This window comes from Brachyistius frenatus, unplaced genomic scaffold (genome assembly GCF_029030835.1).
Source record: "Brachyistius frenatus isolate BFR_SWC_R1_liver_20210118 unplaced genomic scaffold, ASM2903083v1 Contig_16, whole genome shotgun sequence".
NCBI classification, from domain to species: Eukaryota; Metazoa; Chordata; class Actinopteri; family Embiotocidae; genus Brachyistius; species Brachyistius frenatus.
In genome coordinates this window covers 4,101,688-4,128,789 of record NW_027210615.1, presented here as the reverse complement: position 1 = coordinate 4,128,789, position 27,102 = coordinate 4,101,688, and the positions used below count along the sequence as shown (strand labels likewise).

Here is a 27,102-nt window from a genome sequence, read left to right as displayed (position 1 = left end):
CGCCGTATGCGTCGTGTTCAAGTGGTTGAGTCTTACAAACACTGTTGCTAAGCAACGGCAACACGGACAGCGTCGAGCCACAAAGGCTAACAATTTAGCAGGCTAATGAGGGGGGGAGGGGGGGTGCCGTTCAACATATTTCCTCAGACGTAGGTTATTATCTAAGTCATGAATACATATGCCTCTGCCACTCCCTAAACATCAGCAAACACATCACAACTCGTGAAGTCAAGGATCACAGAAAAATCCAAGCTCATAAATACCACATGGACATATGGACTCTTTTCACGCACACAGTAAATACAACCCCATTTCCGAATCACATACTTTTTCTTTTTACTGCAGCTACCCTTACAAAGTATGAACTACTGCATGCAGTATGTATGGGACACATTACTTAGTCATAAAAAAAAAAGGCATCTTGAACTTTCACCCTCTTGGTCGTGTGCGTCGCGGTCCGCAGAACGACATTTGATATGACGTCCTGGTACTTGTGGCACACTGTATTTTGCATATTATGTATGTTTTTCAGACATACTAAATAATATGGTAGTATGGATATTGGAACAGAGCATATACTCGCTCCCTGGTTGTCAGTCCGTTGTTGTTGCCTATCTCGTCCGGTTTCCTGCCTGTGACCCCTTCGTGGATCTGTTTTCTCAAGTTTGATTTATCTGCACATTCTTTGTATCTGCATTAGTTTGTTGGGTTTTATGTTGTTAATTTGTGTTTCGACCTGCTTTTTGAAATCAGCCCTGTTGGCTCGCCTTTTGTTTCTGCCACTGTTCTTTTTGCTGTTTTAATAAGCCCCTTACTTTTTTTTGTAACCCTCATCTCATACATTTAGGTTCATCCCGTTCCTAACACGGCGATATCAGTATCTAAAGAAAAAAATAAAGCCAACTCAATACATTTTCCATTAGGTGCTCCGCACATGAAAAGCTGGTGTGCTTTTTATAACCTTTGCTCACCTCAAACTATCTGTGTAGGTTTTTGGCCTAAGGCTTTTATTTAAACATTAAAAGAGAGCAAATTATTTGATATGCTATATCAAATAACATATTTGATCAAAAGGTGAACTTCATAAGCAGCCTGTGCACTTTGAAAAGGGAGGCATGTACGGTAAACGAATAAAGACACACGCACGTATTACAACAAAGTAAAGAAGAAAACGAAGTGGTACAATTTGAAGGGGCTTTAGAACAACACATTCATGACATTGTCAGTGCTAATCATACTTTATGTTTATAAATGCTGAAATAAGACACATTTGTCAGAAGTGTTTTGCAGGAGAACATATAAAAGTATTGAAAATTAAAGTGAGCCAATCAATTTATTTCAGCATTTGTGTGGTATTCCAACTCTCTGCCGCTAAACTAAGTAACCCCAGTTAACATGTGACTGTAGGGAACAGTTCAAACTCATACACACCAACTGTTGATATTCATGATACACAGAGCTGAGTCATCTCCGTGCTCTTATTAAATTATTAAAACCTAATTATGGTGCCATCAAAAGGATAGCACGGTCACTGGTTGAGAAAATGAAAACTCGTACGGGGTGAATCCTGATTGGTCGTTAGAGAATAGAAAATTATTGTATAATTTGGTACATTTCACTGATTGGTATTATTTGATTTAAGAAGGATTACAAAACCCACCAATCTCTGTAGGATCACAGGTCAAACCAAAGAAGAGCATATAATCGCAATTGCACATTAATTCATTGAAATCTTCCAGGTGCCTGCTTATTTGTTTTGCTGAGCTTCCTGGGAGGTAAGAAGCCATATAACTGACTATTCTTTAAAGGAGGAGCTAGTCAGTCTTTTGCTTATGTAGTACATCTTAACCCCCTTGGAGATATGACTGGAGCCCAAATTTCCCCTCCTCGCCTCCTTTGCTCCGTATGACTAAAGTACAAAGACATTGTTCTTATTTATGCTCTTAAGACTCCCGTGTGTGCTGATCTCTCGCTTTTGACAGAGGACAGTAATCCACAAACACAACTGTGCAGTACACGTCTAAAGTGAGGATTAGTGCAAGCCTATTGCACTGTACTGTAAGGTTAGTGTATGTGTGTGTGGGTGAGTGATAGAGCATGAGAGCGGCGAGGACACAATGACACACTGCAGCAGGTGACGTACTGCAGGAGGACAGAAAAAAAAGAAAGCCGTCATGATGAAAATGCCCACGTGGGCCTCATACATCTCACCTCTCCATCAGCCAGCTGCCGAGCTGCTGATCCAAGCCAATTTGTCTTCGGGAAAAACGCTCAAAAGGATGTGCTGCTCGGTCATTTTGGAAAAGCGCACAACCTCCTCTCCTCTGCCATCCTGCTGCATGGACAGCCTCCTCTTAGATAATAAACTTCTGTGGGCAGGTCCATGCAAAACGCAAGCCAGGTCAACTTTGGATTAATGATATCTCCGGCTGGCTCAGGGAAGCCTTTACCTTCCCGGTCCAATCACAGTCCCTTGCCATGGCAAATGAAAACTAACTTATCTGGTGAGTCATTTGCATTTCCCTAATTTCCCCTTCTCTATCCTCCACCTCCCTCCCCGCCTGTGTCGGGCTGACATTGAAGCTCTTGAGCTGAAAGTGTTCAGTTAACATCTGTCCAAGTTCAGGCATAATAGAAGTTGCTCCTGACCTTGATCAACAGCTCAGCTGTCTACTCAGAATTGTTTCATTTTACATTGATGTCAAATTAAAAGGGGAGGACGTTTCAAATCAAAAGCTGCTCTTCATAAATTTGTCCTGTGAAACCGTAATTGCTCAAATAACATTATGGGGCAGAATTAGGTTTCCTCCCAGCATGCCATTGGACACCACTCTGCCCAGGCAAGGAAAAGTGACGCTTAAATTCATTTGAGTAAAAACTGCCATTGACTGACGATTGTGATTTCTGTAAACACACCACACATGTTTAGAAGCTCTGGCAGTCTGTAATTTAATATAAGAGGAATCTGACTGGCTGCTCTGGCAAACACGAGCATGTTGTGTGAAGTTTACCGATGCTGTGTTACATATTTTCAGGGTATTGAAGTCAAAGTAGCTCATTTACTTCAGACTCCAATTGGAAGCCAGAGTATGCATCCTTTCCTGGTACAGCTATTTAATGAGATAAATGAACCCACGAACGTGAGGTCCAGCAACACAAACACAACATTAAGTATATTATAAGTTAATTTTCAGGGCAGTACATTTAAGGGCGCGGGGATAATAGAGCATATAATGATGGGTGACAAATCTGAGTGCAGAGGCCAGTTCTATTTTCATCCAGTTGGAAGGGAAGGAAATTTGGCCTGGCTATCTAAAACTCATTGTGTCCTGGCAGTCAGGTTGAAAAATCACCTTTGGCAGTCACCTTGCTTTAGAGATACCCGGTTCGGTTTTGTTTGGTCAAATCACTGCCAGGCAAAGAGAAGCTGAGAGGGAGATAGACAGAGAAAGGGACAGGAAGGGATACAGAGGGAGGGCGAGGGTGAGGAGGGGGAGGGAGGGGGGGGGCAGTGAGCTTGTACCTCCGTGGCAGCGGGGTTTGAGTCCCCATCAACGCTCCCAGCAAGGTACAAATGAGATTTCTTGGCTTCTTGGCCATAACAGTTTGATGAGCATGTCAAAAGAAAAAAAGGATTGTGGTTAATTGAAAATTCTCCTTGCCACCTATTTTTAATAAAAGACCCCCAGCTTTGACGCAAGAACTCAATGTGGAGGTAATAAATGTGCGTAGCAAGTAATACCTGGTTTGTATTGAAGCACTGACACATTTTTCAGTGTGGCGTTTACCATTAGCACATGGAATTATCTCAGTATTATTTATCTAGTAGTGCTGGGCTGTATGACCAAACATTTTCATCACAGTATCAGTATCGAGAATATTCTTTTGAATATTCTGTCCAGTCTTTTTCTTAGCAGTATTGTATATGAGCCTGAGTGCAGGAAACTGGAGCACAGTTGAGAAAATGCCACGTATGACCATTTGTCTGTCAGCTGTTAAGTGCGACTAAACTTTTTCTTTGCTGGCACCGGTGCACCTGAAATTCAAACATTTGCCTTTGAACAAATACTACAGAGATATTTTCCGACTTTGTCTGAACGCAGCACTATTTGACTGAAGTGAATCAGCAGTCAGTTCAGAGATTTGGGATATTTTAGTGTCATAAGTCCATCTGAAATCACCCTTGGGGAGAGCGCTGCGGTTAAGAGGACACAGAGAGAGAGAGAGAGAGAGCTGGTCAGGACTCGGGGTGTGTTTGACTAAAAGCTGAGCTGTCTGTGAAAGGGAAGGACATTGTAAACAAACGGGTTAACTGTAGTTAAGGGCAGAAAGTATTAAAGCGGTCGTGTTGAAGAGAAAAGACTTTTAGACCGTCTTGACGGTTTTGGGCACCACCCGTGTTTTAGCTGCAGTGTGCGGACTAACAGCTAACTGGCTAATGCAAAAAGGAGCCATGTGATAGGATAAGCACGAGTGAGAGAGCAGCCGTGTGGCGGCTATCAGGGTGGATGGGTCCAGAGCTGGGAGAGCAGTGTAAATGATGAATAGACATCATGATCTACATGTTGTGATGAAAATAAATGATGCAGTCCTTCGAGCGAAGCAGAATTCCTGAATTTTGTGTTGATACATTTTGCTTTTTTTTTTTTAGTGACATTTACATAATGAAATTACCAAAGTGAAGTGACCAAAAAGGAAACGCTTAAAACATATTATTGGGCTGCCAAAAGGTACACTGGAAAATCTTGGGTGCATCTAAATCATGTGCTGATTGGCCTAAATGAAAAGGTTCGGTCCACCGATGTAAAAACGTTAGCCTGAAGCCCTGCAATATGATCCTGAAATACCATTTGAATATGAGCAACACATATTTGTGAGAGAAACTGAAAGGTCAGCAACAGCTTGAGCTCTTATTTACACCCAGACAATCTACCATATATACACAATATGTGGTTTTCCTTTTTTAATACGTTTTACATTTTGTTTTTAATAAGTAGTTGTCAAGAGTATGTGTTCAGGAAGAGTAGCAGAACACTTCAATGCACTTCTGTAACTTGTACTTGTTTTACTCAGATTTTTGTATGGGAAGGCATTTTGAATTGTCATGGCAGACAGAGCACAGGTGTCACATTAACGATGGCTGTGCCGTCATTCATGTTATTATTTACACCGCTGCTTTTTCTCCTGTGACAGGTCAAAAGGCAAAATCCCGTCACTCAAATATACAACAGGGAGAAGACATTACAGGAGTACAGTTCAGCTTCCTGTTAACCTTCCTGAGCAGACTCAGTAGTCCCTGAATAATCTTCCTCTTAATGAATACAATATTATATAATACATTTTAAATATTCAACCTGTTTTACGTTGTTATCAAAGGTATCTTGCTATTAAAAACTGTTTACTATATATATATTAATTTACAATGATTTTTTGTATGTCTCGGCTACTAGTTATTGTTGCCAATTATTAAAATAATGTACTTAGAAATATGTCCCAATACGTGTACAGTGAACCCTCGCTATAACGCGGTTCACCTTTCACGGTCTCGCTGCTTCACGGATTTGCATCGTGCATTGTGTTCTGCATTCTGATTGGCTAAATAGTCTCTCCGCTTCTTCTCTACCTGTTTGTCAATAACGTTGCGGTTTAATATGTACACGTACGTAAAACAGCTTGCCAAATTAAAAATAATCGATGGTGGCATGTCGGTTTATAAGAATCTTTTTGCCCAGAAGAAAAAAAGAGCGACAACAACTACCGATAACTATGTTCTTCTCTCGAAAAACCACACCTGCACCGCCGGCTTTAGAAGAAAGAACCGCTGCAGAGCGGAGTCAGGATGCAGCGGCTCAGTCAGAAGAGCAGTGAAATACACGAGTCACTATTTGTCCGACTGTACTTTGTATTTGTTTTCATAATCATTTTTCATTTCCTCCCGTTCTAATCCAATGACTCGGGTCGCAGTGGGGCGGTGCCGATCTCAGCAATTTGAAGCCTTCAGTTCGTATTGATGATTAAAATTATTATTTTACAGTGCAGTAGTTATTTGTAAAAAAAAAAAAACATTTATACAGTACTTTTATTTGTTAAACAAATGCTTGGGCTTGTAAAAAGGTTTTGTTCTTTGGTTTCAATGTATTATGGAGTATTTCATTGTATAATAATTGTAAAAAAAAAAAAGGTTACTACTTCACGGATTTCACCTATCACGGTTTCTATTTGGAACGTAACCCCCGCGATAAACGAGGGTTCACTGTACATATAGTTAGAGACAACCATAACATTTTGTAGGCAAAGACAGTCCAACTCTGTAAACATGTATATGTTTACATATATGTATGTTATATCTCAGTCCCAGATGAGTGTATCTGTAGATTAAATGGTGAATTTTAGGACAGCAGCTGAACTGCTTCTGCAGTAGTAATACTGTAACAAGGCAGTGATGAGGAAGCTCACAATTTAATTACTGTGCGTGTATGTATGTGTTATTGTGTCCGTGTGTGTGTGTGTCTGTGTGTGTGTGTGTGTGTGTGTGTGTGTGTGTGTGTGTGTGTGTGTGTGTGTGTGTGTGTGTGTGTGTGTGTGTGTGTGTGTGTGTGTGTGTGTGCGCTGGATCGTCTGAATGCAGCAGGATGAGCCATTCTTTGCAGAGAGCCATTTAGAGCTAATGGTACCTACGCCCACACAGTGTTGGCTTAAAAGCTCCTGAAAAATGTGGGGAAGGCCCCTCATTTGTAAAACAGAGTTGCAGCTTATAGAGGTCGGGCCACCTCTCTCCCACGAACCTATTTGTACAGGAATATTCAATACATGCTAATACGCCGCACGACCCCTCCAAGATTGTCTCTCCCGCAGACCGGGCACCTCAGCAGGACAGGTTGGGAGAAGACTTCCGTCAAAGGTTGCCTGCTGATAGTTAGGAATTGCCAATTAACGTTGGTGTCAAAGTGTCATTCTAGGCTGATTTCCACAGGGTCACCAAGCAATCTAAAGCACTTACCGAGGAGGAGGCTGAGAGAGGAGCAGGACGGACACAGAGAAGAAGGAAGTTAAAGCAGGAGAGATCAGAAACAATTACTCTACATGCCGTTTCTCTCAATGTCAAAGGAACTTCTGCATAATTCAGTCAGGCTGAATGGCAAATGCTAAAATAGCCCCCAAAAAAGGGGGTTAGCGAAGAGCATATTGCTTCAATGATGGCGTCCCTTAACAGGAAGATACACTTGTCTTGTGTGCTGGTCTGTATTAAAAACAGCGGGGAACACACAACAACCGAGGAATGAAAATGACTGCAATTTTCAGGTGGCTGTAAACTGGCGCTGTTACGAAGGCAGCTTCAAACAACCGCCCTGAAACCTGTGCAGTCAGGTTGGGGACACGAGGTGGTGGTTTTTTTTGTTGTTTTTTTTATCTCGCTTGGCTGAATTGTTTAGCAGGTGAATGCATTCTGAAACATTTTGTGCACCTGCAATATTTCTCAGACCAGCTGTCACACAGCACTGTCATGTTTTCAGCAGAAGTGAAAACCAGAATGAATAAAGAAGGGTCATATTAAAATTCTGCCTCGGCCACTCGGTCAGACAAAACAACGTCCTGCATCTAAAACTCTGTCTCAGTCAACATCTGTACTTCTCTTCCTCCAGGCAGATGTGTCAAGCCATGAAGAAAGAGCTTGAGAAACAGAAAGTGAAACAGCATCTGCTCAGTCTGGCCCGTTCATCTCCTCTTGGCTGAGTTTCCTGTAAATCAGGGGGAGGGGGTTTGACTGCACGCCTGTCACCAGGCATCAGCATTTAAGTCCAGATTTAACGCTCGAGAAAAGGAGATTCATTTTTACCCACTTTATTGAGTCAATACAGAGAGTAATGGCAATTTTATTGGATTGCCATGGTAACTGTTAGGGAAAAGTGGTTTCTCTCTGTCTCTATGTGCATCTCTCTGTTGAGGAGGCTGTGTTGTACGCCTCTACAGGTCTCGGTACGGGTCAAAATGCTGCATTACAATGTTGACTGAGCTGACTTCTTTAAAAATAGATTCCTGAGACACTTAACATACATTTTACATGTGCTCACTTTGCTCCACAGTGGATGTCGACTTAGCTATTTACGCCATTCATTTAACCCTCCACTCCCTTCACAAACTTGAGAAACACGATATGAATTGTTGCCAGACGGATGGATGTATTTTAAATACCTGTTGCTTGCGACATCGAATGTCGTCTTTTTTTTTTTTTCTTTTTAAACATCCACTTCATACAAGACTTTATCTGTCAGGAGCACACGCCGTCTTCAGCTTTCCCGACACAGACCTCTAACATTTAACCTCACGCCATCTAACAAGACCCAAGTCATCAGTAGTGGCTTTGCTGACTGCAATTTTAATCATCTCATGTCTATAATGGAGCTGACAGCTCCATCTGCGTGGTGTAGAGGAGAGGGGGTGGGGGGGTCGAAGTTACTAGCGGCATAAACACCGCCAACAATCAGTGAGCATCTGGAGGCACCGCAGCTATATAACGCTCCCACCCACCTCCTCCCCCGCTTCCTCCCCCTGCCTCACCTGCTGTGTGATGACCAGAGAGCCATGAGAACAGCAACCAGAAAAACAAACTAGCTGATGTGTGAAGTTGACGAGTACGCACACTGTCGTGTACGTACATTGTCTGAATACAGGAAATTATAGGCTATTCGCTATTACTGTCACTGACACGGTGCCTAATTACAGAAATACAGTCACCTAGGGCTTGCGAGTCATTATAGTTCCGCGGATGCGCTGACAGATGACGTGCATCAGAATGTCTTCCAACTAGTTAAATTAGGCAGAAAGCTCGCAGAAACGTCTTCGCTCGAGGCCTCGTGACTGATGAAGAGCAACATTAACTTCTTTATCCCGCTGCAAACATGTTGGATTTTCGACTGGAGTTGTCCCTTTTGTTGTCCTGCTCCTTCCATGCCAACAGTGAGTGGGAGTTTGGACACACATTGCCTACAGTCAACAAGCGCAACTCAGACGAGCTGTGGCAAGCTGTCATGTACTTTCCCTGTGTCACTACATCGCTGCTTCCCAACCAAACCGAACTGGTCTGCGCAACAGGGATTGAACCGAACAAGGATGGAACCGATCCAATCCCGTCGTGGCAGCCACACGGTTGTAAAGCTCATGTTCATTTCTGCACTCTAATGTAGATAGACAGACAATCGCGTGATCATGGCTGGATCAAAATCAGGTCACTTCGACATGTCTGTTTGAATGGTGTATGATGTGAAACCTCTCATGTCCAATAAAAGTAAGATGGTATAACGTTACTGCTATTGGGATTTTTTTTATTTTTATTTTTTTAAACTGTGTACTGAAAGCAGATCTCGTAGAACTCCTTAGGTATTGCCTTACTCTCAAAAACAACTTCTTCAGATGTACTGATACAAGCGCAGCAGCCACACTTGACCGACATGGCAGATTTCACCATCTGAAATAACCCTGCGTTCCAATATCCACACTACCTTACTGTTTAGTATGCCAGAGAAAGATTTAGTATGTCCCAATATATGTAAAACGTAGTGCGCCCAAAGTACCAGGATGTCCGACTACATCCGGTCCTATTTTGCAGTACGCAGGACAGCATGCTACTCGGGCTGTTCTGACCCACAATCCTTTGCGCGGCGAAAGATACGTCACATCGACTGAACCGCAGAGAGAGTTGGTGGCGCTGACACTCCGCCCGCAAAAAGCAGGAGGAGGAGAAGCCTACTCGTTCCAAATGGCATCCTTTTTCTTTTTGCTTCAAGCGTCGGGATACGACTCGTACGTCCTGGTTGTATGCATACTGCGTGCCACTGTACATACTTTTAGTAATATGTTTAGAGGAGCTGCAGTACGTACCAAAAGGAAAAAGAAACGGTATGCGATTCGGAACGCAGGGTAAGATCAGGGTTCACCTCTTGTCATTGCGCCAGGTAAAGATCCATTTTATTTACACTGGAAAAGCAATTAAATAAAAGCATTAATATCTCAGGAATATTGACTCGAAACATGCACTGTATTTGCTGTACTGCCACCAGCAGGCATCAGTCACGGTGATGTTGTATATGAACTGAATCAGTGAATGAAGACGTGAGCGAGTGGCTGGCCGTGATAGATTCAACAAGGACACTCAGACTGGTCACAGTCGGCCTGCTGGTCCACAAACACCGGACTCCACGTTTAGAGATATTTCATATCAGGAGACAAGAAACTTTGACAGCATTTCCAGGTTGGAAATTGGAAAGTATATTTTCCATCCTTGTTGTGGAACAGGTGCAACTGGCTGTCAAATATTTATCACCACTTGAAGTATTAATTATTATACTTGATCACAGTCAAGCTAGAAACTGGAACTCCACTTCTTCTACGTACAGAAAAAAAAAAAAAAAAAAGGCTTTTTGGCATTTTGTCCACCACAGTCTGCCTCTACACACAAACAACCACCTGTGTTCATTTATTGGCGATGATGTCAGCGATGATGTCAGCGCGAGAAGATCGCGGTCATGATACAAATGAGACAGAGTACACTCATTGCTGGTTACCTACAGTATTGCTGAGTCACAGTCAATTAGTCCATGTAGCCCATGTATTTCAGTTTCATACATTTACTGTAAATTCAGCTACTGAGGGACTAAATATCAAAGATGTGTACGCTTTTTTGAGCTGCATTTGATTGAGCATTAACAAGACAAGGAAGTAAATCTGTGTACAGTGAAATTGTATAAGGAAGCACAAATAGGTCAAATTGGGTCTATATTGTTGGGACTAAAAACAGACCACAAACTTTGCTCAATGCAATCACAGAGCGATTACATCATCATCAGAGGTAAACAGGAGAAGCAGGCAGAGAAAACAGTTGGAAGGATGAATGAAGCAAACAGTGGAATATTTGATTAGTTCAACTGGTTAATGAACATTTTAAATACAAAATAACTACATTTCTGTCAGACATTTTGCAGCTTCTTTGAGATACTTCATACCATTGCAGAACACATATTTGTGACTACTAATCCAATTTAACTGAGCAACGTTTGCGCAATATTTTTGGGAAGTTGATATGCATTTTTCATTATTTTGGACATTTTAAAGACCAAATAATTGTAGCGATCCATAATAAGACAGCTGTCATTTTACATCAGAGCTTTCAGATGAGTTGTGAGTGCAGTGGATTACAGGGCGGCTGGATTTGTTTCTGCTGGAGGTTTGCTCTGAGCTCAGGTGTTTCTGTGTCAGATGAGAGTGACACAGAGAAAAGTAAGCAGAGCATCTTACACGTCGACCGATTACTGGGAATAATTAAATTGGGCCAAATTACAACAGTAATTAAAAACAGTTGCAACGTTAGCTCATCGGTAGCTGATATCTCAATCTACACTTTTTCTCCTCACACATGGGCACGGATCACCAGGGGTTTCATGTAGCTGCATGTCTTTAATGCAAATTACAGTGTGGCAGCATTGCCGTGAACATAAGTAGATGTTGCATCATTCAACTGAGACAGCTGTCACAGTTAACTTGGATGAAGGATGAGGATGACGAGCCGCATACAGTACGTAACCAGCCGGGTGCCAAATGCATACGGTCCGCATGTCAGCATTCAGGACATCCCATCTTTGCATGCACATAAACAGACATACATAATGCATTCACAGTCTTTGCACCGGTTATGCATTTTTCATTTCATTTCAATACATCTCAGTTATCGTGACGCTGCGTGCGTGTGTGCCTGCCCAACACCTTGTTGTAACGAATCCAAATTATTCTTTAAGTCTCCAGTTAAACGACGCAAGAACTTTCTTTCCTTGTACAATAGAAAAATGTCAGATCTGTGTATGCAGTGATCATAACCACTCCCCCCCCCACCCCTCTCCCCTCTGTGAGAGACAGACTTTTGGGTTAACTGAACACATGCTGTAAAAAACACACGGCAGGAGCAGAGTTATGAGCTCTGATTAGGACAATCAGTTTAAGATTTGTACTTGAGATCTTCCTAATCTGCGTTTGGGTTCATCAGGCTAAGATTAAACGTAATATTTCCATACACATCCTCACAAAGAGAGCAGGAGACACACTAAGAGTAAGAGACGAAGATAAAGCGAAGCACCTCTCCGTCTGCAATACTTTCATTACATCAGCAGGCCGACGCCGCGCTGTCGACGTGGTAATTATATCTCGCCTTGGGGCTAATGTGAGGCAGACATGGGTTAATGTGTTGTGAAAGCAAAGGAAAGTTTGTTACAGCACTGCTTTGAAAAGTGATTTCGATTCATCTGCTCTGATGAGACACCGTGCGCCTATTGATACAATAATGTGCACCCAGTCGGAAAAGAGAAATATCTTTCCTTCCTTATCAGTGCCTCAGTTAGCTGTGGTGACTGATTTCCTGCAGGATACAATATCAAGCCGTCATTTGAATCACAGGTGGTCTCAAGTTTCGCCGACCAACCAAGAGAAAAATTAAGCGATCACAACAACGCTGACAAGACAATTACGTCCCGCCAGTCAGTCAGAATAGTGCAACATATATTTACGCCACTAAAATGAAAACCTACTTTTATAGTCATCTTTTGTTTTATAGTCATCTTTTGTTCCAACGTTAGAGCTCGGTGTTTCATGAGCAGTAACGGTCTATGAGACTTAGGTGTGCTCGTGGTCCCTGTTCAGGATCTGGTGCAGTTTGAATCTATTATCTGAATAATTACGGTATAATGTAGTTATTAGGGAAATCAAAGAGCCCCATTTCATGAAACCTTTTATATTCCTCTGCACCTTGAGACATTTTTTTTATTGTACCTGAATAAGTGGACTTTTGATCACTGTTCTGTGCCAAATTTTACAATTGTTTTATTAGTGCACAAAAATGGTACATCTTAATTAGCATAATTCCTGTTCATAAGTTGTTAAACATGACTTATGTTTTATGACTGCTCGTAGGGTCCGTTTGAAAAGCCATGTTTCTTATAGAGTTAATGAAATGTTAAATTTAATCTGCCTGGCTGAGAGGTTTGTGAATCCACAGCACACATAAAAGTCACATATGCCCGTGTGCTGTATTTCAAGCATGAGGGCAACAGTGTGGTCAAGGACATGAGCCAGTGAATTAGAGGCCATTTCCCTGAGCTGCAAATCATGAAAAGTAGATCATTCGACAGGTTGTGAAAAGACTCGTAATACCTTTAGAAATAAATGACAGAAGCCCAATTTTACCCTCTTTTTTTTCTTGCCAATTTGGAATTCCCGATTCCCAATGAAACGTGGCTCTTGCCCCCGTAGTCCTGCGGAGGGAGTGAACGGCCGAGTGCCCCCTGCTTGACAAATAATGTTGCCAAACCAGCCGACAAGGAGCTTCATCAGAAATGTGCAGCACAGTTTGTTTTTTCACACAGTCCCACCCACATAAAGGCACCCCGACCATCCAGCAGAAGTCCACAGCGCAACAATATGAGTGTGATCCCACATCAGCAGCCCACATGTGAACGCACGTCAGTGGTGTTTGTTGGAACGCACCAAATACCAAGCTGGACTCGCCGCTATTTGGCAGTCGTCTCTCCGGGGGCGGTGGTGGTGGTTGTGGGTGAGAATTTTGCGTCTGTGTGACCAGTGTTCAGCATCCAAGTTCTCTCTTTCATCTCGACTTTTCTGAAATGTAGGACTACATACACGGCCCAGCCTCCGAGAGAAAATGGCAAAAGTGAACATTTCTGAGTCAGTGGTTTTGTTTTGAGTTCATCATTATGTGTGTAATCGCTCCATGGATCAAAGGGACATTGGTATAAATAGATTAAAGGCCAAATATAGTATAAGTCTAAGAATAAGTATATTCATACAGAAGTTCCATTGGTATCATCGCATCATACAATAATGTCATTCAAAACATTGCAGAACAAAAGTCTATTCATGGTATCATTTATTTCTTCTTTGTTTTTTTATTACCGATTCAATTAATTCATTAATTGTCTTTGCGTAAAGGTCGACTCACTCATCGTTTTGTTAAAATGACAACCTGCAGAGAAAAGCCTGAGGCACAGGGTTGGACGCCGTTGCCTTTAAGGGAACATCTTCACAGCACTGCCCCTGTTTAGTATTGAAGCCGTTGGGTGTGTGACGACAGGAAAAAAATGCAACAAAGGCGACTATAGATTGTATTTATTTCAGCCTACTCCCTCATATTAACCATAGTTGTTGAGCTGTTCTTTAAGTCTTACCTGGTGTGTCCCCATATGGCTTTGGTGGTTTGACAGTCTCCGTGTTGCTGATAGTGGGCTTGGTGGTGCTCTTGGACTCCGTTGTGGTCACCACAGTGAACGTCCTTTGGGAGAGCTTGGTTGTAGTGCTAGTGGTTGTGGCCACTGTAGTAGTGGAGGCCCTGGTGGACAGCGATACATTGGCTTCCGGCTTGCCGTTGTCGTCTATGCTATCTGTCCCTGTGGGTCCCCAGTCAATAAATCCAGCCACCGTGGTAGTCCGGCCCTCCTGAGACTTGTCATAGCTGTCCCACTTGAGCTGCCTCCTGGCTCTAATTAACAACCTCCCGCTTGATAAAGCTGCTGGAGCTTCCGCTATTACAGCCAACGGATCGCCCGTCTCTATTTGAGAGTATCTCAACCGGCACTCCTTACACGCTGCTTGTCCTTTACGTGCTGGCTTCCGATGCTTTTGACCTTTGACCTTTGGGCCTATCCCTACCCTGCTGTCTGGGGGTGGAGGGACAGGGTTGAGTAGCCGGCGGGCCAGCGGGCTCACCGTTCTCCAGTGAAGCTTGTTGGGCGTGTCCCAGAGGGGCTGCAAACGAGGCCGTGAGCGAGGCACCGATTTAGGCGTGAGTTTGATCCCCAGACCCTGACTGAGGGGGCTGCACACAGAGAAGTCCAAGGTAAGGTGAGTCATGGCCAGCAGGATCCACACCCGGTGCCCCACACAGCTGCCTGGCCTCAGAGCAGAAGGACTGCAGGGAAAAGAGAAAGGAAACCAGACAAACTGTTTAGGATTCAGGCACTAAATGTTGAAGACATACAAATCTGGTTTTCTCCAAGTTACTGTCCTACTGTAAAGATTTGCATCTGTATTCATCCTCTATTTGGACACTTAGCGAAGTTCTACTCCACAACTTCTTAAACACCCACTCAATTAAGCTTTGATCATAATTAGCTCCGCAAAGCGCCTCTTGAAATATAGCATAAAGGTCAGACACAAAGTAAATGTTGTAGAACATGAGAAAGATTATGGAATTGCACTCTCTGCTCTCAGACTGTCAAAAGCAGTAGGGACTTATCCTTGATGTTACAGATTCATATCAATCCAGGGATGATTACACCAACACACAAGGTCAGGCCTGGTTTAGCTGATCATCATATTCTGCATTATCTCCCCCAGACACAAAGTCATCTCATTCCCAAAGGGCGATTTGATTATGCAAAGCAATGATCGGGGGAAGGTAACGTGCAGTACCAGCCCAAGACACAGCATGACAAGTACATCCCAGAAAGCTTCACCTAGATTACTATTTGGCATTTTTTTGTTCAGTACCAACAGATGCCCCAAAATGTTCCTGTGTAAACTTCCCTCCAGCTGATCAACAGGGTGGCGAGGTGATACATCGGCTGGCTGTTCGGGCTTAGACCCCGCAGTGGACGGATTTTACAGACAACCTTCAGTGGCCCCGGGGACAAAGCTACACATTGATTCCTCAGGGAGAAACCTCATTATGGGCTATCTTTCATCTCTGCTGTCCTTGGCCAAATTAAGCCCACACTGAAGACTCATTTTGAAGGCATCACAGAGGTGGTGATAGATGGAAAAGTGTGAATGGGTTCATCGACTGTAAGAGGTAACAGAACAGCATCTGTCGATCATATAATCATCAGCTTTTGTTTTTTTTCAAGTCTCTATCATCCAGTGACATTTGATGAGACAAACCGGACTTGTAATGATGGCTGTTTTAGGTAGGTGGTGGTGTGTAGGTGTGTTAAAATTGCTCTTGTCATAAGTGATTCTTCCTTCATGCAAATCAGCATTACTGTGTTTATCAGATACTAACGCTCAGCCAATGGCACAAAGAGAGTCGAGACTGCACTAAGCTCAACTAAGTTATCTCTACTTACCCAGAATATCAATTTGACCTACTCCAGTGTCTGTTCCCAGAACGTCTGTCTGACCCCTGTATGCCCTCTTCTCAGTCAGTAAACTAGGCAATTGCTGCTTTTGGCTACCGTGTAAGAGAAAAAGGACTGATTTTGGATTTGAAATACGAGGGTGGATCAAGAAGTTCTGAGACTGCTCCTGTTGCGCACGGACAACGTGCAGCACTGTAACGTGCACAGAACACAGAAAATCTGTAATCTTCGTGAGGAAGTCCTCCAAGTTTCATCACTTCAATCAGCACCCAAGTTAAGCCCATTTTTGGGAGCGCTGGTCCATGGGCACGTCGATTTCTCGTGGACATGATCAGAGGGCTCACTATTTTGCGTAAAAAAAATAGTTGCGACACATTGAGCCTGGAGAGATGTTTTGAGTGACATTCGCGTTGCAGAGGGCAGCAACGAAAAAAGGCGCAACGGGCCAGGCGCACAACCAGGTGGATTTCCGTTGACATTGGGGGTCATTGTGCACCATGAAGTAGTCGCCCAGGGTCAGACTGTCAACATGGAGGTCTGCTGTGATATTCTGATGCGTCTGAGTGAAAACATTCCGTGTAAATGACTTGAACTGTGGCAAGATGGTTGTCACAAACTTTGATGTGCGCTCCCTACTCAGGTTCTAGACCACTGTTCATGCACGTGTAACTCAGGTGCTGAAACTTGGAGGACTTACTCACGAAGGTTACAGCTTCTCAGTGCTCCGTGCACATGACGGTGTTGGGCATTGTTCAACAGGAGCAGTCTCTGAGCCTGCTGATGCCCCCTTGTATGAACGAGGATAAAGGTGAGCTTGTTTGCAGGGTTTGTAAAATTGACAGTAACATACATGCTTCCCTGCAGTGAAGAGAGAGGCTTGACTCGTTGCTTTGAATGCATCACAGACGTAGTTCAATTCGAATTCAGAGATAATCCAGCATATCAGTGCGAATTTTAGACTTTCAACATTTTCATTTGTTAATTGTAGATACTCGCACTGGTTATCAGGAGGCAAAATGTGTTTTTATTTATCACCCTCCCTTATATTTGAGGTGTGAGGTACCAGCAAGCCACTGATAAATCATTTAGAATGGCATTTTAATTAAGTCATAAATGGTGACTGATGTGGTCGTGAAAGAGCTGCGACAAGGTCAGTGGATTATTGACAGCTAAAAATATGGATAACAGTTTGTCTCGTGAGTGTTTTGGCCCTGACCTCAGACTGAGATTCTGGCAGGTGTCCAATCAGCACACTCAAGGTGATACAGTTTTAACGCTGCGGGCCAAAATAATGCAACATCTGATATGGAAAACGGTTGCTACTCAATCATGAATGCTGTCAATTTACATCAGGAAAAGGAGAGCTGTAAATGTTTAATGAGCATGTTTGCTTTCCAACTGCTCAAACGTGGAAGGCAACAACCATGTGGAGCTGTTCAGAGCAGCCTCGGGGTAGATGGTGACTAAAGGCAACACAGGGGACTGATCACTAATAGTCTGTCGTAAGATTTATGAAAGGTGGGTGAGTTATTGTTTGTTATCAGTGACAGATAGGTGTATAAAAATCACATGTCACCGGCCCTGAAATCGAGCTGGTTTCTCAGGGGAAAGAGGAATCAAAACATTTTGAGACTGAATAGACCAAATAGAAACTTCCATTTTCATGTTTTCCCAACAGTAAGATAGATACAAATAGTTTCATGACTTTTACTGCTGCGGCAGCATCATCTTCAGTCTCACAGTCAGGGACAGTTCTCAGGAAGCCTGACAAAAGAGATGAATATACTAAAACTGCCGGCCAGCACAGAGGATGCTCAGTGGTGCCTCACTTTTGATAACGCTCCTCATTCTGATCATTTCCTAACGTACTGTATAATCAGCTGAGTCACTCTTAAAGGTCCAGTATGTAGGATTTGGGACTTATTGGAAGAATATTCACGAATTTTTATTCAGTAGTGGAAAATCACCAGAAACTAGGAATCGTCTGGTTTTTATGACCTTAGAACGAGCCCTTTTTTAATTTATAGGGAGCGGTTCCTGGAGCGCGGCATATTGCACCACCACGTTTCTACTGTAGACCAGAAGGGACAATGCAGTGGACCAACCAAACACTGGCTCTAATGAGGGCCTTTCAAGGTTTTTTTTGCATGTTTCTCTTAAGTACTTTGACGGGGAGGATGAGTTGAGGGGTGTTTAGCTGTTTGTAATCTGTAACCTTAACACTACATGCCATTAAATCCCACACACTGCTCCTTCAAAACAAAATCGAATTAGTTTTATAAAGTTCAACACACCAAACTTTTCTCACATGTTATGAATTACACTCCAATGATGTTTCTTTAATTGAAGTTTGTCTTTATGAATTCATACACAGATTTGTGAAACAATTTTGAAGAGTCATGTAACATTTTTGCAGGTGTCGTTTTTAATTTACTAATCTACTTTCCTAATTATTGGCCACCTCATACCTACTGATGTAGCACTGACATGTTGACAAGATGTTAATTAGCTGATGTTCAAGCAAAAATAAAAACCACTCAGAGAGAGGTAGAGGAATTTTCACAAATTGAGTGTACTGTCATAAGCTAGCCCCGTTAAATACGAGCCGATTTCCTCCATCACTCTTGATTTGTTTGAAGGAGCAGGACACGCTAAGGTTATGTTTCTACCAGACTAACACACTGAAACTGAAAGATCCTGTTGGCCAACATGCTTCAGGCTGCAGAAAACCCAGCGAGCATCAGGCAGTCGTTCAGAGTACCTGTGTGAAGCACAAAGTCGACTCTCCACTTTTTATCTGTGAGCTTATTCTGAGTGAGCTGTCTGAACGATATGAAAAGAAGAAGCTGAACCCGGCTACTTTATTTTTAATCCTTACCATCAATGATTATTTTTCATTTATTTCAAATTGTTATACATAACAGGAAATGATTGATCAACACTTATTTAATTATTGTTATTGCTGTTATTCTAAAAAATAATTTCAAATAAACCAGTACAGAGCAGTATTAATTCCTGTAAAATGATAACCATGGCAACACATATTTTCACTTTTATTGTATACACATACCTTCTACGCACTGTCACGATCTTGGTGCTTGGATTACATATACTTGTATAGGTGGAGCAACAACAGCATGTTGTACAAAATGGCCTGCAGGTAATAGCTTTTTAAAAACTGTGGTTTCGCAATATAAGACCTAATAATCCACTTTGCTACCCCACATAAAGAAAAGATCATTTAGATGTGTGCTGCACAGATGGCAGAATAAGTGACGTATTCACAGTATGAACATACCAGATTGCTTTCTGGCGGGATTGTGTGTCTGGTGTCCTATTTATGACCACATGCTCCATCATACAGCCGTTACTAACTTCAGAATATAGGTAAGTCCCAACAATATGGTAGGAAATCCCTTCAGTGGAGCTTGGCCCTGCCCCAAGTCACCACAAAGCATTGTGATTGTACACGCAGTCCCTGTGGGTCACGCAGGCAGATGGTTTTTTTTTTTAACAGACAAAAAACACATTGAGCTGAAAAATTGAAAAACTGATACGTCGGTGGAAGAGGCACTTTTGCACATGCTTATTTTGGAGGACTAGGACTACTTTCAAGCCCTGGATCTCAGTATGCCTTAACCTATGCTGGAGCCAGACATACAGGGAATGAAATGACTTTGTGCATTTACGGAGAGAAGCGTTAATTAGCGTGTCTGTCGGCCTGGAGGACGCAGGGTTTGAAGGTCAGCTAACGACTTGCTGGAATGACGGTTTTAACCAGGACTTGACAGACAGCAGATGAAAGAGGCACCTTGGGCTTCGGCACATGGACACATCGGGGAAAACGAAATCTCTGTGCGTCGCACAGCCGCGAGCTCCTGGAGTCTACTCCACCAAAACACACACACACGAAGAGCAATATGTTTGTATAGTCTGGCCGTTATTCCTCACTGTTTCTCGTAGCAACCGACGACCAGGAGGCCTGTCGTACGTGCAATTATAGCCAGAGCTGAGAGGAACTCTTGGGCATGTGTGTTCGTGTGATCCCAACCTCTGCGGTCCTTCATCAAACTCAAGCAATGTAGGATTTCAACAGAAAGCCAGTGATGTAACAGTATATGCAAGATGTGATATTTCAGAGCAATATATTTGGATTATGCTTCTCAGCTCAAATACGAAAAACCGCTGGAGGAAGGTTCACCAAGCTTGACCCAAGCTTCTCCCTCCTCTGTGCCAGTTTAAGCTGTACTATATTCAGTAAATCTACTTCCAACTTATTCTGCGGCTTCTTACAAATGCCACTGTCAGGGGGGTTAGGATTAGTTCTTGACAGGCACTCCAAATTAAACACATGATCTTTATGCTCTAGAACTACAGTCTGACACACATAAATCAGGGTTTCCCATTTTATCCAAATATCATAGGCATATGACTCGAGCTCTGATTTATACAGCTAAATTGCATTTTAGAGTGAGTCGTATATAAATAACGTTCTCTAAATATGTTTACGTCATTGCTATGGCTCAAAAGGACATGGCAACACTAAAGGTTTGAAGACTCTGCTGGCAAAGTTACAACACAGTGTCTGTTTCCCTGACGCTGGAACCAATATAGACATGTTTCTGATCTCCGGCCACTTCCCTCTTCAAAAGCCACGCTGCACTGCTGTGCAAACACGAAAACATTAGATTGAGTAATCCATTGCAGACACTACTTAATGCCATTTACCTGGCCTTGAAAATGGAAACCGCACAAAACCAACATAATACCATCAAAAGACCAAAATGAATGAATAGGTAGCCTTTGAAGCCTGCGGAAAAGATTCAGAGCGTAATCCTGAATCGAAGGGCGAGAGCGGTTAATAAAAAAGGCCATTCATACCGACTGTTACGCCTTGAAGATACAGGTTGCTTTCCATAAGAGGCTGTTGTCGACATCCCACACGTCAGATTATTGACATGTGAAGTTGTGCGCTGTGGTTTGCACTTGTGTACGATCACTGGGTTTCCATGCTATTGTTTTTCTACCCTTTCATGATCTGTGAATTCAGCCGGAGCAGAGCTTGAGTTCTCTTGTCCTCAGGCAGCACAATGACTGAAGCACCCGGGATGAAGTATTTACATTTCCCTCCCTCTTCTACATGTGTACTGGAGCTGTAGCTCAGGGTGATTTTAGTGTGCTTCAGTGAGTGAACTGAAATGATGTGAATGCTTGATGTGTCACGGTGTGATCATCTGCATCATGAACACTGAACGTGGGAAGAGTCTGAACCGGTTTGGGGTATAAACTCAGGCCTGGTCAATGACCTGAACCTTATTCATCATCTTACTCATAGTTTACAGTCAAACACTGTATTGACTCAGTATTATGTCATGTGTGTCTGAGGTCAGCCCAGATATAACAACCACCATTTTATCTCAGTGAAGAGGAAACTCGTCACATCCTCAAGCCTCGCAACATGTCAAACATCTCGACAAAAAGGGCCAGCGATGACCGGCGCCTGATGATTTTGCTCTTCCCTCAAGAAAGATCAAAGTAGTTGAGTGCTGCGTTGGCTATTATGCGCAGCGATTCTGCCAAACATGTGCCAGTCGAACACACAGATAAGCAAAGAAACAAAGGGCAGGATACAGTCTCTGTGAATGAGGCCAACTTTAAAGGCTCTTCTGAAGCCTTTTTTTTTTTTTTTTTAAACGCTCCACAGAGCCTTGATGTTTTAGTAATCATAAGAAGTCAAGCTTAACGGAAAATGGCAAAACAGTTAAGAATACATTAAAGTAGCACTACACACAGAGACTATTTTAAAAAAGTCTAAATTTAGACTCCTTCCTTAAAGTGTACATAAATTGTACATGTGCCTCATGAAGGATTGTGTGACTCTTTGAACTCAGCATTTGCACCACGTTAGACCCAGTAAAACGAAACTATTATCTCTGCAGCTAATCACATATTGCACCTAATTATTGTCTGTATCACTGGCCCACTTCATGTGTCACCATCACACTGTGATCACTTGTGCGAAGTAGGTCTTAATTAGAAGTTGCTGGAGAGTTTTCAGAAGTGAGGCCTCAGCAGATGGACTTCTTACCTGAGGGAGGTGAAAAAGGCATCGCCTTCCTCAATCCCTTCAACCCGTGTCCTCAGGCTGCCATCAATAGAAATTTTATCAGCATGGTCTCCGCAGCGCTGCAACTGAGTACACATAATTTTCTGGCCAGCGAAGCCATTCAGAGACGCCTTGTTGAAGGTGACTCCACCTCTGCTGAAAAGCCGGGCGCGATGGCGGACGATGTCTGCCAGGCAGGATTTCGACTGAATCAGTGGTTTGCTCTTTTTTTCCCCCTCTCTAACCTCTCAGTGGGGTTTTTCTCCGCCCCGGGAAAGGTGCTGCGATTCAGCCTTGTGTTCACAATTTCAGAATACAAAAAATAAGCAGTGTTGTTATTCAGGGTAGCAGTAGCAATTGATGGAGTATTTACACGCTGAACTCTGGTATCCATGTCTCTCCCACACACTTCTAAAAATGGCACTTGGAAAAAAAAAAAAAATCCACTGGGGAAAAGGTTCACCAGCTCAGTTCACAAAGTTTCAAGCTGCAGTGGGTGGTTTTCTCTGGTGGGCCCAAACAGGCCCAGCAAAAGGTTAAAACGAGACTTTGTGAGTACATACTGGAGGACTGCTTCTCTCCATCATACTTGTCTTCACTGACAGGACTTTCTTTTTTGACATTTCATCTGGTTGTCGTTGCGTAGACAAGAAAATGCATCACATTTCTGTATGTAAGTATACGCTATAAATACGAAATGAATTTGTTGCGAGATGCTTTGGCCTAATCTCTAAGACTTTAGATTTTGATTTTGCCTCAGCACAGCTGAACTATTTTTTCACCACAGTTCATTTTATGCTTAAAGACACTGGTTTTTGGCAGAGACGGACTGAACACTGTCCCAATTGAGTTTCTCCTAATTTACTGTATCTGAAGACAGAAACATTGTCTGTATGTTGGGATAAATATTTCTCCCCCAAAACATTTGCTTTATCAAATTCAGAGGAGAAATTATGCAACATTAAAAGTGTTATTATTGCAGTCGAGTTTTATCATCTTACTGACGAGCAAGCGGATGTGTTTCAGTAGTTTTAGTACATAAGTAGACCGTTTATGACACAGCAAGAGTTTTGGTGCATACAGTGCTCAATGCCGATTGGTTAAAAGCTACTCCAATAGTTTCAAAATGAACCTGTGGTCTAAGCCCAGTAGGATGCAACAACTGGAAAACATCCTCAATGAAGTGTGTCCAGACCAAAATATTTGGGTCTGGAAACACCAGGCTAGTAAATGCTTGCTTGTCACCAACACTTGCTTTTCAGTTGAGGTTTGCGATCAGTCTTTTTAATGTGATTTCTTGTAAAACCAACTTTTGTAGGGGGATTATTTTGCCACAGAGGACGAGTACAAATGTTGTCTGTTTATCACTCTTCTGTAGAAATTCATCTGAAGTCCAGCCATTGAAAATATGTTCAAAGGTGGAATGAATACTCTGGGGATGCACAAAATACACTAATGAGCCAACAAGTTTGAAAATATATCTGCTGAAAACATCACTGAAAGTGGTGTAGAGACAGGAATTCAGTAATTGTGTGTGTGCTTTAGTTATTCTGCCATAGTACTGTAATATTCAGTTGCAACTGTCAGTCCAGATGTACTACAAATACTAGGACACACGTTTTGGTAAATTGCCAAGAGCCCTGATGAATGTTTTCTTTGAGGAAAAGGGAGGTTTTTCTTGCCTCCAACTTTAAAAAAAAAAAAGCCTTTAAAGAACAAACTACAAAAGAAGCTCTCTGCCAGTGATTTCTGCTTTGTGCTGAACTGTTGTATCATAACCACTTTCAGATCCTAGAGCTTCCAGGCTTAACCAAACACTTAAACTGAGAAACAGACTGTACTGCTGCTTTCAGCACAGTAAGGATTACCTCATCAGTATCTCCACGCTGTAGACTGTAGCTATGTTTACACTGATGACTTCTTCAGGTTTAGATGGGGATAACTGGGGGTTTCCTTTTTACATTAAATATATATAGCAGTTGAAAGAAGATTCCTGATCTCACATCCACGATTACTGGAATGATTTCACCTTAATATTAGGTTAGTATCAGTCAGGGAAAACATATCTTATGTTCATCTCTTGATCTGTATATAAATGATATGGGGAGATCATTTATCATTTATCATTTATGGGGAGGACGATGGTCATCTTTTCTTTGCTCAGTCAGACACCTTTCCAGTTGGACACATGCATCCTGCTGCCTCATTGTATTAAACGTTATTTATAGCCCAAGTCGACTATAGAGCATGACACTGTCATGGCTTTCCTCAAAAGCCTGCGGGGGATTTGTGGATTGTCTTCTTTTAAAGCCATACACTTTGAGGCGACTTGTTAAGTAGCTCCAGTAGCTCCGTTGCTAGATTGCACAACTTTAAAGGATTATGGATTGAGAATACACCAAAGACAGTGGAAAGCTGGTGAGGGCTCATACAATGTGTTTCCATTCATTCCACCTTCCCCGATTGTGCCAGCCCCGAGCACGGTGTGTCCACACTGGGGAGAAGCTTCTTAAAATAGAGATGGGAGGATATGGAGTATGCATTTGCATTACCCTAAGAGAGCGACAGAGATGGAGAAAGAAAAGACAGAACAGGGAAGGAGCCGTGTGGCCGTCTTACCCCTCTGGGGGCATAAAACTCTCTGATAACATCCAGGCCATAGAACAAGGACACTTCTCCTTTCAGATGACTCACATGAGGGCAGTGCACACAGGAGGGCAGATTGGACCCCACTGGCAAGGCAAGTTGCTTTTGACTGCTTCATCAAATCACAACAATGGTATTCTCATGTACTCTCAGCTCTATGTCCTGTATCTATCAATCTATATTGAAATCCATACATAATGTCATTCATCAGTTAACTTCAACGAATTGCAATTTTTTTTGTAAGACCATTACCATTACCTTTAAAACAGCAACAATTCTCCTGGGTACACTTCCACAGTTGTTGGCAGGCAGGTTGCGCCAAGCACCTCGTAGAACTTAAAACAGTCCGTCCGTGGGTTTAGGCTGTCTCAGAGTCTTCTGTCTCTTCATGTAATCCCAGACTGACTGGATGTCGCGAGCACGCCTTGTTTCTCGCAACACTTAAGCTTACAGAAAGGCCAAAAAGTTTAGGTTGATGTCATGGTGCTGCAGGATGAGTTTAGGACTGATCAGATGTACCGTCAGTGTTACGGATAAGACTGTAAACATCTGAAGCACCTTACGAATTTGCAGAGTGGATTGAATGGATAATCAGATATCATAGAGAGATGAGGTCCTAGTGTCTCTTTGGGGCTATCCACACCTTTGTTTCTTTTTCTTTTTCTTTTTTTTACTTTTCTAAGAGTTCTTAGTGTAGACGGTGACAGCCAACAGTGATGTCACCAATTGGTTTGTGGACTGTTGTTATAATGTCTCAAGTTTGGATTTTGGCCGTCACCATCTTGTTATTTTTAAGCCAGAAGTGACCATATTTGGATGAGCTCAGGGGGAACAAGCAGTGGCTCTGACTCGATCTGATTGGGAACCCGATGACATTTCCTTTGAATTTGTTTTTAGTTTTGTCTTTAAATTGTTCTTAAATGTATTATTTCTGGTCTACAACTGTCTTATTATTGGCCTGTCCAGCATCTGCCAAGTACTTTGAACTGCACCAAAATGTACTAAAAGTGCTATATAAATAAAGTTTGATTGATTGATTGATGGATCAATGGATGGATGGATGATTGATTGATATGTCCCGCCCACCGATAGCGGAAACCTGACTGCACCACAGGCCTGTCAATCAAACATACACACCCTGAAAAATGTGGCTTTTAATGGCCTAGTATCTAATTAATTGTGAGATTATTTTCAGAAAAGTAATTAGAAGGCATACATTTTGCAAATAAGACCAAAATTTAAAAATGTATTGACTTTGTATTTTATGAGACGCTGAATGGGAGTCTATGGAGCCAGAGCCCTTTTTTCGAGCCAAACTCTACTTTATCCTATTTTTAGCTTTTTTTTTTTTTATTGTTTTAATGACTGTTTTTAATGTTTTAATCACATTTCTTAATTGTTTTAAAAAAAAAGTCCTTTTCTTTTGTTTTATGTTTTGATGCTTTTAATAGTTTTATGTGAAGCACTTTGAATTACCTTGTTGTTGAAATGTGCTGTACAAATAAACTTGCCTTGCCTACTGGCCCTCGGTGGCATTGCAGTTTCATGTACTTAAGAATTGGCCTCATTTTTCAGACCCGGAAGCTACGTCCACTTTTATATGCAGTCTATGGGTAGATAATAAAAATAATAAAATTATGAAATATAGTTATTATATTATTACAGTATAATCCCACCAACATTGACACACTGACATTGAGTTATAATCCCTATAATTACATGTACGTGTGTATGCCTCGATGACATTGTACTTGTATCATGTATGTGGCTATGATGAAGGGATTGTCTTACTATTTTGGGACATCAGAAATGTTTTCTCACATGACATGATGTTGTTGCAGAGCCAAGAAAATAATATCCATGCTGAAGGGAACTCTGCATGTGTACAGTAAGGAAACATGTCCGTCTTCTGCTCCTCAGATCACTGCTTGGTTCAGATGAGACTGATGAGTATATATATAGGACAGAGATTACATCACACACTGTCACTCGATGATAACCGGCCTAAGCGTTCAATAATAGAAGAAGGTTCGTGCCACATTAGCATCACAGTAAAATCACAAGTGCATGAAGCCTTAGGGAGCTGAAATGCTGCTTGATCTCACCAAAGACTCAACTCCGACCTCTGCAAGACGTGAAAAACAATGCTGACGCACACTGAATAACTCCATCGCCCGCACTTATTCCCAACACTTTAAATATAATAATGGTAATTGC

General features: G+C 42.3%; 1 protein-coding gene across 1 annotated transcript in view; it reads right to left on the bottom strand.

Annotated features, from left to right (window-relative positions):
• The window catches only part of ajap1 (adherens junctions associated protein 1), a 52,929-nt gene that overhangs the window by 11,184 nt on the left and 14,643 nt on the right, over window positions 1-27,102 (bottom strand). Inside the window, exon 2 of the mRNA XM_069694052.1 lies at window positions 14,226-14,965. Coding sequence (XP_069550153.1) covers window positions 14,226-14,965 — 740 coding nt within the window. The remainder of the gene's footprint in view (window positions 1-14,225; window positions 14,966-27,102) is intronic.